The following is a 13,297-nucleotide window of genomic DNA, read 5'->3' as shown; positions in this document are numbered from 1 at the left end:
ATTCAAAAACTTAATCTATAAGAAGCCCATATGATTTCTGATATTTATTTTAAGTTTCACCACCCTTATTGCTTATTTGGATACCATCACCTCACAACACATTTCCTTTCAAGCATCTCTTACCTTGGCGAAATCTGGAGGCGGATTTTTCCCTCTGCAGAGGTTGGATAGAGCCCATACAGCATTTCGGGTCATAGTGAGACGGTTCTGTTTTGAAAGCAATCTAAAACAAACCAATAAAAAAATCCAACCTTTGTTTTTTAAAAATCAAAGCCAGGCGACCGTGTAGGGTCAACTGCATGAATCATTAAAATATTAACTCAGGCCTATGTATTACCGTACAACAGGGCAAAATATGCTACTTTTTTTTTTTTTCTATAAAAATACATCCTGAGGAAAATCGTGCTTCATGGCTGGATACTAACACAGATACTAGACACATGAATGCTAGTATCCTGACAAGAACAATAACCATTACACTGAGAGTATGTTAATTTAATTGCTTAGTTACTGATGTGGCAGATTAAGTCAAAAGCCACAGGAACTGCAACAAAACTACTCTAAGTAGAAGCATGTGCAGGTAGTTTTGGAGAGTACTCTCTTCACTGAACTGCGTTTTTATGTCAGTCTCAGACTATCAGCCCCACTTTTACACTTCTGTATGTTAACTACTGAAGGAGAACAAAACTTTCCTCAGAAAACGCGTATAGCCAGGTTTAGGGTTTCCCAAACATTCAAGGCAGTCACTTATCTCACAGCAAGCACCATTTACAGACTTTCTGTGCACACTGACTCCAGTCCCGGCATACAAGAGCCTTGCCCACTGGGTTCTTGTTAGAACATGATTCTGCAGACCACCCCAAAGCAGTTTCTTCCTGCAGTTGTTAAGGAGTGGCATCCACACACCAGCTGCAGGGTTCAGCTTCTGCTCAGTAAGACACAGGAAGCCCAACGATGTGATGAACCGCAATACTGACAGCTTCATGAAATCTGCATACCAAAACTGCCCTCTCAGATTAGGACTATCACACAGACCAAAGCTGTGTCAGTCACTGGTACACCACGGGTCCCCTTATGCGAGATCAATCCTAGCACCGACAAAGATGTCTGTGGAGTCGGTTAAGTCAAACACAGTGTGATGCCCCTAAACAAGGCATTTTCCTGGCAGCGTAGAAATGACTAGCAATAGTTGCTCTTTGGCCTAAGAGGAATGCAGTAAAGCAAGACCTAGTTTTTCCGCAACTATAACAACTCAGTTTCCTTTTCTTGTAGCCATCCCACACTGTCTTTATGAAAGCACTGGAAAACTCCACTGCTGCAAACAGTTTGCAAAGGACAGAGACTGAGTAATCCTAGTTTGTTTCAGCAATAATTATGGTCCTTTAGCTGAGGACAATCAAGATAATTAGCGGACTAGAGAAATGGCACACAATGGTGGGGTTGTAGTCCTGGGTATGTTCAGCCTTAGAAAGAGACTGTGTAAGGGGAGAGCTAACTGTTGCCTACAAGTTTAGCAGGTGGATACAGAAAAGAGGAAGCCAGATCCTTCTCAAAGATGCATAAGTAACAGGACAAATGGCATCTGTCACAAGGTAGAATATAGAAAATTCTGATTAGGTATCAGAATATTGTTTTTCACCATGCCATGGTCAAATACTGCAACAGGTTGCCCCAGGTGGTTATGGAATCTACTTTCGATGTTCCAAATTTGACTGGTTAAGTAATTAAGCAATCTAATCTGATCTCACTTGCTATGAAGAGAGCTTTTGACTAGATGACCTCTAGAGGTGCCTTTCAACTTAAATTATTCTATGACTCTATAAGCCCAGATATCCACCCACTCTGTAGAATAAAATAGTTCCAGCTTAGCTGCTCCTAAACATGTTTTCATTTTAGCTCCATTACAAAATGTATTTCAGGAATCCCCATTAAAAAGTCTGATTAGTCCACAATTAAAAAATAGTTATTAATATTCAAGGCCAAAAACAAACTTCAGTCTTATCAGATACTCAAACAAAATTCTGGAAAACATATTAAAACCGACTTACTGCAATAAAGGGGGCAGGATATTACAGTCCAATACATAGTCTCTGCACATAGTGCTGTCTCCAGCTATGTTGCCAAGAGCCCATACTGCCTGCAATGAAAAACAGAATAGTAATTGCTTTCATTCTCATAATTCAACCATTTCAGTTTATGTATTAGAGTCGGATACTCTGTTCTCACTGTTAGATCCTGGACAATATACAAAAGGGGAATGCATTCTGGTTTGAGTACTACATACATACACACCCAAGCTCATTATATGATTCAGGAATATTTACACAGATCTAAAAGGAATACCAAACAGCCAACACGTATGTCTCCAAAGACTTTGCAGGCACACATAACCTTGTCCTGTCCACAACAGAAGAAATGAGCTTATCTTCTCAGACTTAGTAACACACTAATTCTACACTCCTCCTGGTTCAGAGTTGGTTCAAGTCCAGATGGTCCATACCACAGATCAAGCAAGTCTATCTACACAAAAAAGTTTCTGTAGAACAGCCCATATTAGTATTTCCTAAGAAGTCATAAAAGCATGCGTTGTTTATGCAGTCACATTAAGAATGCTGACACCAAGATAGATGAAAATGAGACTCTAAATGCAAGATAAACCAATATTCATAATCAAAGAGTTCAGATGGGGATCAGCACATATTCTTTAAGAGAAAACTATATAGACAGAACCAGTATTGCATACTGGACATATGCATGACAAAATGCAAAGACACGTATTTTCTCCCTTGCACATCAGTATTACTGTAACCCTTAATTTTGAGAATAAAAGATCTAAAATATTAGAAGATAATTAAAGAAGCATGAAATTCATCTTCCATAATACGATGTGAATGAATGATTTGATTGGTTTTGACTTATATGTTTGGGTCAAGTGGTGTTTTTGATACTACTATCCACTAGTATGAGAGCTATAACCGAAAAAAATTCAAAGTCAGTCTATACAAAGTCATTTTATGAATTCCATGTGATTTACAGACAATTATTTTGTCACACAAAAAAACTGTATGCAACATTTGCTTTTAAGTTAGCAGAGGGCTAAATGTCACATCAAATAGATATATGTATCTGCCTACTTGGTAAGACCTATACAATGTCTACACAACACTGGAAATACTTCCAGTACTGCACATAGAGGACAAAAGCAATTCGATTTATCATGGACAGCAGCTAAATGTCCTCCCTAAATCTCTCCTCAGTTGAAGACTATGTATTTATTTGCAATAAAATGCATAACAGTGCATAACTATTTCTCCAACTGAAAACAGCCGTTTCCCACATAAAAAACCCACATTTTTCTCTGTTTCTCTACTTGAAATAAATTACTCCTCTAAAAAAGTTACAGAATAAGCCCTATTTGTTACCTAAAGGAAATTCTCAGATAATCTGAAATAAGGGGTTTTTTATTCATTATCAATAGGAAGTCAATTGATTTGTTACATTAGATTTCTACCTTGATTTTTTAAAAGGTGGCAAAAAAATGCTACTTTAGAAAATACCCTTTAAAAATCTCCTCCAAGCACTCTAGAGGGCCCAAAACTGCAGCAAATATCTGCAAAATGAATACAGTTAAAACCAGATAACAAAATATACATACAAAACATAGATACAGAGGTCAGCTTGCCAGACATGAAAGAAAAAGTCTCATCCCCTGTACCAATATTACAAACAATACCATAAATAGATCGATCAATAGATCAAAAGTCCCTAAACTACAAGTTGTTAAGAGACTGGGAGACTATTCTGGGGAAGGATTAGCTTGTTTTGTTCTGCTACTGTTTTCTGGGCTCCTGCTGTCTGCCATAGAGAGAGGGCCCAGACTATACTGATCTTTGCTGTGAAAGAGCACAGCAATTACTATTCTGTGGTGTCGCCCTTAAATTGATCTACATAAGGAAACTTAGTTTTCATTATCCATTCTTATTATTTTACAACTGTTGTGACAACAGTTTGCCTGAAATAAAAGTATAACCTTGGGTCTGGCAGCCTCACGGACTCAAGACGGAAAAGGTGGCTACTGGAGAGAACATATGACAACTCCCAATAAAAATGACATTTTGCAGAACTGTAAGAAGCCATGCTCATTGCTCGCTGCAATGCTTGTATTTCTGCAGCAATGAAAAGCACGAGGAAAGAATCAAAGATTTCATCCAGTTCTAAATAACCTGGTGGATCTTTTAAAAACATTTGGGGGGAAAAAGTTATAATTTGTAATAATTTCCTTTTATTGAACACGTAGGTAACTTTGTATGAAGATACAGACTGCTTGCCTGGACACCCTTCCACATGTTAAAACACCCCTGGAAGCTGTGTTCCTCTTGTCTGTGGACTTTGTTTCTGCTATTATAGTAATATCTATTTTTAGGGTTGACAACAGTGATAATCACTTAATCCAGGAATCCATTCTGACCCTGAATGACAGACTGGCTTTGCAACAGCAAATCTCATATCAAAAAGTCTGACCAGAGAAGTCAAATAGCATCTCCACTGCTTTCCCACTCTTGACTTTTTACAGCAAGAAAAGCCTGGCTGAGTAGTCTGGTATCACAGGACCTGGTAAGCGAGGATATTGCAAGAAATCCTTATGATGCTAATGACTGCTAGTACACAAAATGCAGAGAAATTGAAATATCTTTGAAAAATATGCACAGTTTCACTCAATAAGGAAGATGTCTCTCCTTAAGGAATTATTTCAGCTCTTCAGATAAGCGAGGAACGTAAGACAAAGCTCATTTAAACTCTTCTTATCAGATACTGTTATAAATACAAAGCTTCATCATGGCTCCCACAGAAGACGTGAACAATGACAACTGTCTTCAGAGCTTGTCTGAATAATGCACGATGGTTTCTATTGCTCCTTTTGTGCATACCTCAAGATGCAAATGGCTGGCTTGCCATAACATTTTGGCTTCGTTCTACACATCCCAAATATTTTTATCTTCTTTTCTGGATAGTTGCAGAGGTAAAAGGATATTTAATTACAGTCAATTTCACTTTATTAAGTAAAAAAAAAAATTACTTTAAAAAAAAATAAATCAATTTCAGTACTTTCCAATATCCACATCCAGACCTGAAGATGAAAAGACCCTCTAATTTAAGATTTGTTGTCTAACTTTTTAACCAACACCTTAGGGGTAGCAAAGTTGTGTGTAAACTGAAAATGCAAATGCTGACTTGTCAACTGAAAGTGTCTATTTTTATACACCTGTATAAATTTCTATTTATTGCTAATAGTGGAGCAGGGATTGTTGCAGGTCTCCAGTTTATTATACTCATTATTAAACTCCAGTGTTTTTTCCTGCCATGCTGGACGACTTCAGTAGTCAGTAACAATAAAGTGCAAGTTTTCCAAAGCGCTGCTGAGCCATACGGTGCCTTCTGTAAATAATCCATGTGCTTTCTGAGAACCCTCCACTCTCCCCTGGATTCTGAAGGTGCTCAGCCATTATTTCATTAGGCCTTTGGACACTTAAAGCAAGTGCTAAACCAACCACCAACAGTGCATAAAGTCTGTATCTCTTGGTACAGAAGAAATACTATGAAGTAAGAATCAACACTTTCTCTATTTTTGGCCGCAGACTTTGGAAGTGGATCTAATGCTGGGATAAAGACTGAAGATTAGCTTGCATACAAGTGTGATTGGATTAGTGGACACAAGGAAGGATACAAGAAGGGCAAATCCTTAGGAGATGACTTCTACTATGCCCCAACACAGAAAACACCTTTCTTTCAGTGGTGGGGTGACCATAGTTCCATTCTCACATCTCATCCACACAAACAGAGAAAGTAGCTCATACTCATGCCCCAACTGCTTCTCCTGATTTTGATTACTATGACCTAATTAGCAGGACTGCTGATGTGAAAGCCAAGCAGAACTTGGACGCCAGGCTCACAGGTCACCTCTGCCAAATAAATGATGGTTACCAAAAGGAATCGCAATACAACTAGAAATGGAAAAATACTGAGGGAAAAACACCTTGGTTGCTTTAGATGAAAACACAAACATTCCCAAAGGAGAACAGGGCAGCTGGGGATGCTTCTGCCACCGGCTGTCCAGCAGAGCACAATGACATGTATGTTACTGTGAGACGATCTCAGCTGTCTTGGGGAGTGTAATGCCTTGTGTGGTTTTTGAAGGAAATTCAACATTCATCAAGGAAACCCAAGTTGACATCTGAGTTTTAAATACCTCAGCAAGGGCATGCAAGACAGAACTGTGACTAGAACACTGCTGAAGCTACATCAACCTTAAGCATGTCTAAAGGGCTTTGATGAAGTCCTTCAATATAAATAATTTCAGGCCAGCATTTCTAAATTTCGATATGTCTTTTGGAAGAAAAAATTGCGATAAATGTAAGACGACTATGACATATGCCACTGACTAAATATAAAAAACAGTACACCAAAACCAGAAACAAACAAAACAGATGTACCCAAACAGTTTTGCATAAATAATAGAGATGTAGCTTCTGTCATAAACCCAGTTTCTTTGGGGGGAAAATGGATGCCAAATGGTTTGGCCACTGATCACAGGGAGTATCGAGAGAATGAGAAAGACTGATACACAATGCAAATAATGAAAGAGAAGAGTTAAAGGATGGCAGGGCATTAAATATCAGCCTGCATAGCTTAATGGGAAACAGATCTTGTAAAAAGACACAAGATATAATTTCATTAAAATACATGTTGTTTAATAAACATAGTTATAAAGATTCTCTCACGCAGAATTCTATAAAACCATTGATTTAGAATCACACTAGACTCAGAAACTGGCATATGCAAAAGAAACAGTGCAACACATTAGGTTAAAACTGTCTTATAAATATGAAGAATAACTGTTGGGAAAATTATGATCAGATAAAGTACACTGGTATCTGTTCCTGTGTCACTGCTAGGGAAGTTTGAAATAAATGACAAATTCAATAGTGTAATTCTGTAAGTCTTACTGTAAGACAAAACCAGTGGATAATGATTAGCCATTAAGTCAAATTAAAATATTATTTTTTAAGTTTATGCTATGATACATATTCAAAATTACATTGGCACTTGCATTTCCTTCTACAGAATTACTATCTCACTTAGCACAAAGAATGGCTTACTAAACCCAGCCTTCAATATTTCTTTTTCTCTTCATCCATTACTATATGGTTGTAGGGATAGCTTCTGGACCATCTGTCCTGAACATATAGTTCTACTTTCTGTATTTTCCTGCATTTTTGTAATTTGTTACAAATGTAGCAGGAGTTGCTTGCAAATAATAATCTTCATAGTACTGCTGTGAGTGAATATAAGAACCACCATTTTACAGAGCTGAAAATTAAGGCCAAGTATCTTCCCGTTTCAGAAATCCAGCCTGAGAAGCCCAGATCTGCTCAAAACACAGACCTAACTATAAAAGTTACTTGCAAAAGTGCCGAGTTGCCCCCAACTACAAAACAAAATGCAAATATTTTGCGTTGAGCACTCAAAACCCACAGAACTAGTATCTACTTACTGAAAACTGATACAAGCAAACTGTCCAGCATCAGACAGTAAGCAGTAGATACATTTATCTCTGAAACCTGCAATTGCCTTAATCGTAAGAATCTCTTCCCTTTTCTCTCCTTCATTCACTACAATGTGTTCACACTTCAACAACCAGGGCCACAGTGTGACAAATAATAGCCTCCTTTACTACCTGAGGATTTGTTACCAGGGCAACAATCGGGACATACACTAAATGAGACGAGAGTCATCTGGAAAATACTATGCAATTGTGTACTGATGCTATGCAGAAGTACAAGAGCTAATATTTAAGTGCTTAATGCTTTTAATTTTTGTTTTAGTAGATAGTATGGTGAAGTGTTTGGGTTTTTTCAAAGCTGTCAGAAAAAACAGGATTTCTTTCATGCTGGCCTGCATTAAACTCAACGTCAGCTGTGAGCAGGGCTGCAACCACCAGACCTGCAGCACAGAAACCCACCATGAAAAAGGTGCAGGTAACTCTTTGCAGTGGTATATTTTCCTTCTTTACTACAGAGCAATTTGTAACTGTTATTTAGAGATTTACTGGTAACAAAGGGATCATGGATTCAGCACCTCAATTGCTTAAAAAAATATATTTTCCAGTGATTATAACCCACTCTGCCTGCAATTTTAATTTTAATATGTCAGCAGTTTATTAGGAGGCAGAGGGGGAATACGCCAGATAAACTACTTAACTGTGGCCCCTAAACTCTTCTGTTAATTCACACATCTTAAGGCTGAAGGCTGCACAACTCATTCTAAACAAGTTGCTCTTCTCACCTGCTCTCTGAACATCAGCAGGGATGATAACAGCCTAACAAAAAAAACAAGTTAGCTCTTGCACAGATGATCAAGAGCAAAATGAAAAAAAAAACGAAGTAGCCCTTACCACACTCAATGCACCAATCATACTGCAGCAACGGCACTGTATAAGTGATGGCTGAATTTGGAAAGTAATGCCACCAGTCTCAATCCCCAAAAAACCCAAACTCTAAAAAGCATTATATAGCTAAGTCTGGATGGATCTTCACATGGGTAGAACATGGCATCTATCTGCCAATTTGGCAAGCTCCCTATCACATTTCTAGTTTCTACAATAACAAAGATTAATTTCCTCACAGAAAGCTACAAAAATGGACAAAAAAAAAAAATACCAAATAACCAAACCCAAACCTTATTTCCTCTAATACAATTTTCTCAAGCACCTGAATTAAATGTCTCTTTAAAAAAACACAAACTTTTCCAAAATAATTCAGCCTGAGACAGGCCATTGAAAATGGGAGGCTGCAGAGTGGAAGAACTAGAAAACTATAAGCAACTGAAAAAAAAAATCTGTTTGTCTTGTGGAAAATGTTAGGCAACCTTAAGTATAGGTGGTACATTCTGGGCCAGCTATAAGAGAGAAAGGCAAGTTACACAAAGCAATCCAATGCTTATGCGTCGGGACTCCTCCAATCATGCATCTCAATACAGCCAAATGCAAGGTCAGACATCTAGGAACAGAGAATAGAGGTCACACTTACAGGATGGAGAACTGAACCCTGGAAGTCAGTGACTCTGAAAAGAACAATGGATCATATTGGATAATCAGCTTAACCTGAGCTTGGAGCCAGCTTCTGTGGCAAAGAGTCCACAAAGACATCTTGGATATCTACACTCCAAAGTATCAAGTAGAAATGAAAATGAGGTACTGCCTCTGCAAAAAGGATTGCTGGAACAGCGCTACTGGAATATCCAGTGCTTGTAATTTCACTGCCACAAAAAGATATTAAAACAAAGAAATGTTCAGAGAATGGTCACCAAAAAACAAACCAACAACCACAGAAATACCCTCGTAATGAGAATTCAGAGTTTAATTTCATTTGCTCAAGAAAAGCTTAAGCTATGGTCTGTAAATAGCTACAGGAAAAAACAGAGTGCTTACTAATTGAGTAGACAATGAAACCAAATCAAATACCAGGAGGCAAAGCTAGTCAAATCTGTACAGTAAACATACACACTTTCAAGTTAGGATTAAGATTAACTGAAAAATCTATTAGTTAACATAATTAATATTTCATCATCCTAAATCTTCAAAGCAAGATTATATATCTGAAATACATCCTTGTTCAAATACAAGTTACAGAACTCATGCAGAAATCACTCAAATGTTTGCTTTACACTGATCCCTTTGGGCCTTAAAGAATATTCATCTACTCTGTAAGGAAAGCAGAGAACAAACTATCATTTCCACTCATGCTTTACCTGCAGGAGAAACAAGCATGAACCTTCCGTCTCTAAAGCAATTTTTTAAACAAGGCTTCTTGAATTCCTCAATACACAGAAAAAAATATTAACCCATTAGAGAGCAAAATGCATTACCCCATTGGCTGTGGTCAAAGACATCATTTCCAGAAAAAAAAAAATACAATACTTGCTTAGACATCTTAACACATACTAGGTAGAAACGGACTGTTGTGCAAAACTGCCAAACACTACATTTCCTCTAAAGGCTTTCTTACAAGATAGCCTTGTTCCTCTCTGGGAAAAGAAAAAAAAAAACAAAGCCAAAAAACAACCCCAAACCAAAACAACCAAAGCAAATAAAAAAACCCAAAAACCTCAACCCCACAAACCACCACACATTCACACAAAAACAAAACCCCAGCACTGTTCTTAATCTTTACCTGTTCCTGTACATCTTCAAACTCTGAACTAAGCAGCTCTATGAAGATGGGGACGGCTCCTGCTTGGATCACTATTCGAGTCTGAAGGGAATTTCCCGAGGCAATATTTGTCAGCACCCACGCAGCTTCAAACTGGAAAACCAAATACAAAAGAAAGTTTACTAGGAGCCTTCTGTGCCACAGCAAAAATGAAGACTAAGTGTCTTTTAAATACAGATAAAGTTTGCATAGGGAAAGCATGAGATATTACTAATTAACATAGACAATTTGCAAAGTAAGAATCAGAATAATACTGTTAAGAGTTATCAATATCACTCAAAATCAAAATTTGCAGAAGTTCCTTATGAGAACAAGATCAGGTTTGCTGTGGCTTTTCAAGTATTATTTTTTCCTATGCAATTATATTACCTTTGGTCTGTTCTACTGCCTTTCCTTACTGGCTGAGAACCTATACAGAAACAACGAATCTTCCCACAAGACATCTGATACCTGCATTCACCAAATCAGCAATGATATTCCTGAAGACACATGAAGAAACATTCTTTGACAAAACTTGATGGATATAAAGCAAATAAAAGCCATGAAAAAAAAAAAAACCACAATTCACTCCAAAATAAAATAAAAAAAAAAGGAAAGGAGATTAAAAACAAAACAAAACACCTTTGCGATCACAATCTGGTAGAATTCTGCAACTACAGCAAAGTATGTCTCTCCAACTCTGGTGATCAGTATTGCTGCCAAGAATTATTAGCGTATGATGTTTTTATTCAAGCCTTGAAACAAAACTGAGCTCCTGAATCAACACTTCACATCTTTTGGAGTTAACTGCTTTTGTTATTTATTTTCTTTTAAGCTCAATGTGCGAAAGCATTAACTTTCTAAGCTGAAATGCAAATTTTAACACTTAACATTTAACCTCAGAAAATACAGAATCTAGAAATCTAGACTTTGGTACATTTCTGAATGCTTTTCAGTCCAAAAATTATTACACTATATTAGCAAATTTAAATCCTATGAAGTAAATCCAGAATCTAGAGAACGAAGAGTGCTAGAAGTTGAATGAAAAGGCAAAAATCAACGAGCAATAAAAATGGAAAGTTGTATGCTCTAAATGACCAATTTTGACATTACTAATGAACTGTATTACACTGATGCTGATCCAGCAGTATTCCTGTGAAAATCGCGATATACTTTCCAAGTACATCTATCTCTGACGAGCAGCACGGAATTATATTTAGGATTTTATCATAAAAGCAACTTCTGCTAAGCAGGCGCACAGAATCCTGAAACAAGAACTCAACAATTAAGCCTAGATTTGTAAGGCTTTTAATTTTTAAGTGCTAATAATTATTAAGACATCAGTTCTAAAAATACAATTAATCCTGCCTCCTGACTAAAGGAGAAATTATTTTCTGGTAAATTGTGATCAGAATAAATGATTCCAAAATACATTGTACATAAAAAGTATGGCCAGCAATAAAGCATAAACACACAATGTCAAAACTGCAAGACACATCATTAATGAACTAGAAAAAAAATGTTCCGGCCAGAGCTTAATCATAAGATTATAAGACCTCCCCATTTTTTGCAGAACAAAGTACTGATAAACAGAGCTCTTCCCAACATCTAACTAGAATCAAGGACAAATTAGATGATGGCCTTGTGTGAGCAGCCCTTAACATTTCAGATGGTATAAGTTACAGAAAGGTTAGCTGAGTGGCAGTTTCTCTCCTCCCTCTCCACCTTGGACATCTGATGCTCCAGGATGTGTAAACTAAGGAACAGTCACATGCAAATGGCAAAGGACAGAAAAGCAAAATACTTAAATGATACTTAATTAACAGGAAGAAAACCTCATCCAAAGATGGTGTCTGTTGGTATTGTTCTTTTTTAAGATTTCTCTCTCCATCACAGATTTTGCACATGAGACAAATTTACTTGTCCACGTATGATTTAAGTGATCATGGAGAAGAGGGGAGTTTTTTTTTTTTTTTAAATCTTGAAATCACTTGAGGAAAAAACAGACAGAGGAATTCCAGACAAATTACGCCTTCCTAACACTGATACTAGGAGTCCAGTTTTTACTGGATATTCCATTGACAACACAGAACACCACAGAGCATACACACTCTTTAGGACAAGCTTGGAAGTTTCAACTGTTTTTTGCTCTTTTCATGTAAAAATCAATACGTGTACGTTATTACACGACCAGTAAGGCCATGGGAACTTGACTCAGTCTATAATAGCTTTTGAAGTATTTTAAACTAGAGATGTATCTGCATTTGATGAAGTATCTTATACCCTTATTTTCCCTTCCTGTTCAAATATGTACTTGAAATATTAGGAGCTTGTTTCCCTTTATCTGCCTGTCTTAGGCTTCCATGCTAGAGGCCCTACAAGTAATAAAAGGTGTTCTTTTTTTTTTTTTATATCAGATTCCTTACAAACTTTCCACTGGAGTTGCAAACCAATAAACTGGCTTAAATGTGATACATACTCTTAGTTACTGTCCACAGATTCCTCAAAAGTAGCTAACAGACCTTTGGAATTCTGCAGATATCAATTTGAACACTAATTCCTATAAATGATACCTTTTCCCTAATATGTAAGAAAGAATCAATTTTTTGCATACCTCCACTCACCAACATCTGGATTTCACATGGCATTAACAAACTTGTTGCTTTATGTATTTGGAAAGAACATTGATTCTAACCTATATATTGTATTTAATGGTTCCTTGTTAGCAATTTTTTTTCTTTTACTAGACAATTAATTTCCTTTCATTTTCTACTAGCCCAGAAGAAAGAACTCTGACCAGAAAAAAGGACAGCTGGAAACCAGACAAAGCTCCAACAAGGAAATTCAAGACAAATGAACCCACATTGTAGCAGACAATTTAGTTTTTCAAACCAAAGCATCTAAGTTCCAAGGTTTCTATCTTTATCACTGTGAACTATAATTCTAAACTTTTTTTTTTAATTTAACAAAAAATCTAAGTCATAATTCTAAAGACTTAAAACTGTCTCCAATTAGTACAAAAACCCCTAAAGTTTTGTTGAATAGCTTTT

General features: G+C 36.9%; 1 protein-coding gene across 1 annotated transcript in view; it reads right to left on the bottom strand.

The window, feature by feature from the left end:
• Positions 1 to 13,297, bottom strand: part of KPNA1 (karyopherin subunit alpha 1) — a 54,051-nt gene that overhangs the window by 22,855 nt on the left and 17,899 nt on the right. Inside the window, exons 6-8 of the mRNA XM_074593174.1 lie at positions 10,230 to 10,361; positions 2,049 to 2,137; positions 124 to 223 (exon numbers count right to left, since the gene is read on the bottom strand). Of these exons, the coding sequence (XP_074449275.1) occupies positions 124 to 223; positions 2,049 to 2,137; positions 10,230 to 10,361 (321 nt within the window). The remainder of the gene's footprint in view (positions 1 to 123; positions 224 to 2,048; positions 2,138 to 10,229; positions 10,362 to 13,297) is intronic.

Source organism: Larus michahellis, chromosome 1 (genome assembly GCF_964199755.1).
Source record: "Larus michahellis chromosome 1, bLarMic1.1, whole genome shotgun sequence".
NCBI lineage: Eukaryota > Metazoa > Chordata > Aves > Charadriiformes > Laridae > Larus > Larus michahellis.
Note: the sequence above shows the minus strand (reverse complement) of the source record. Positions and strands in the feature narration are given on the sequence as shown.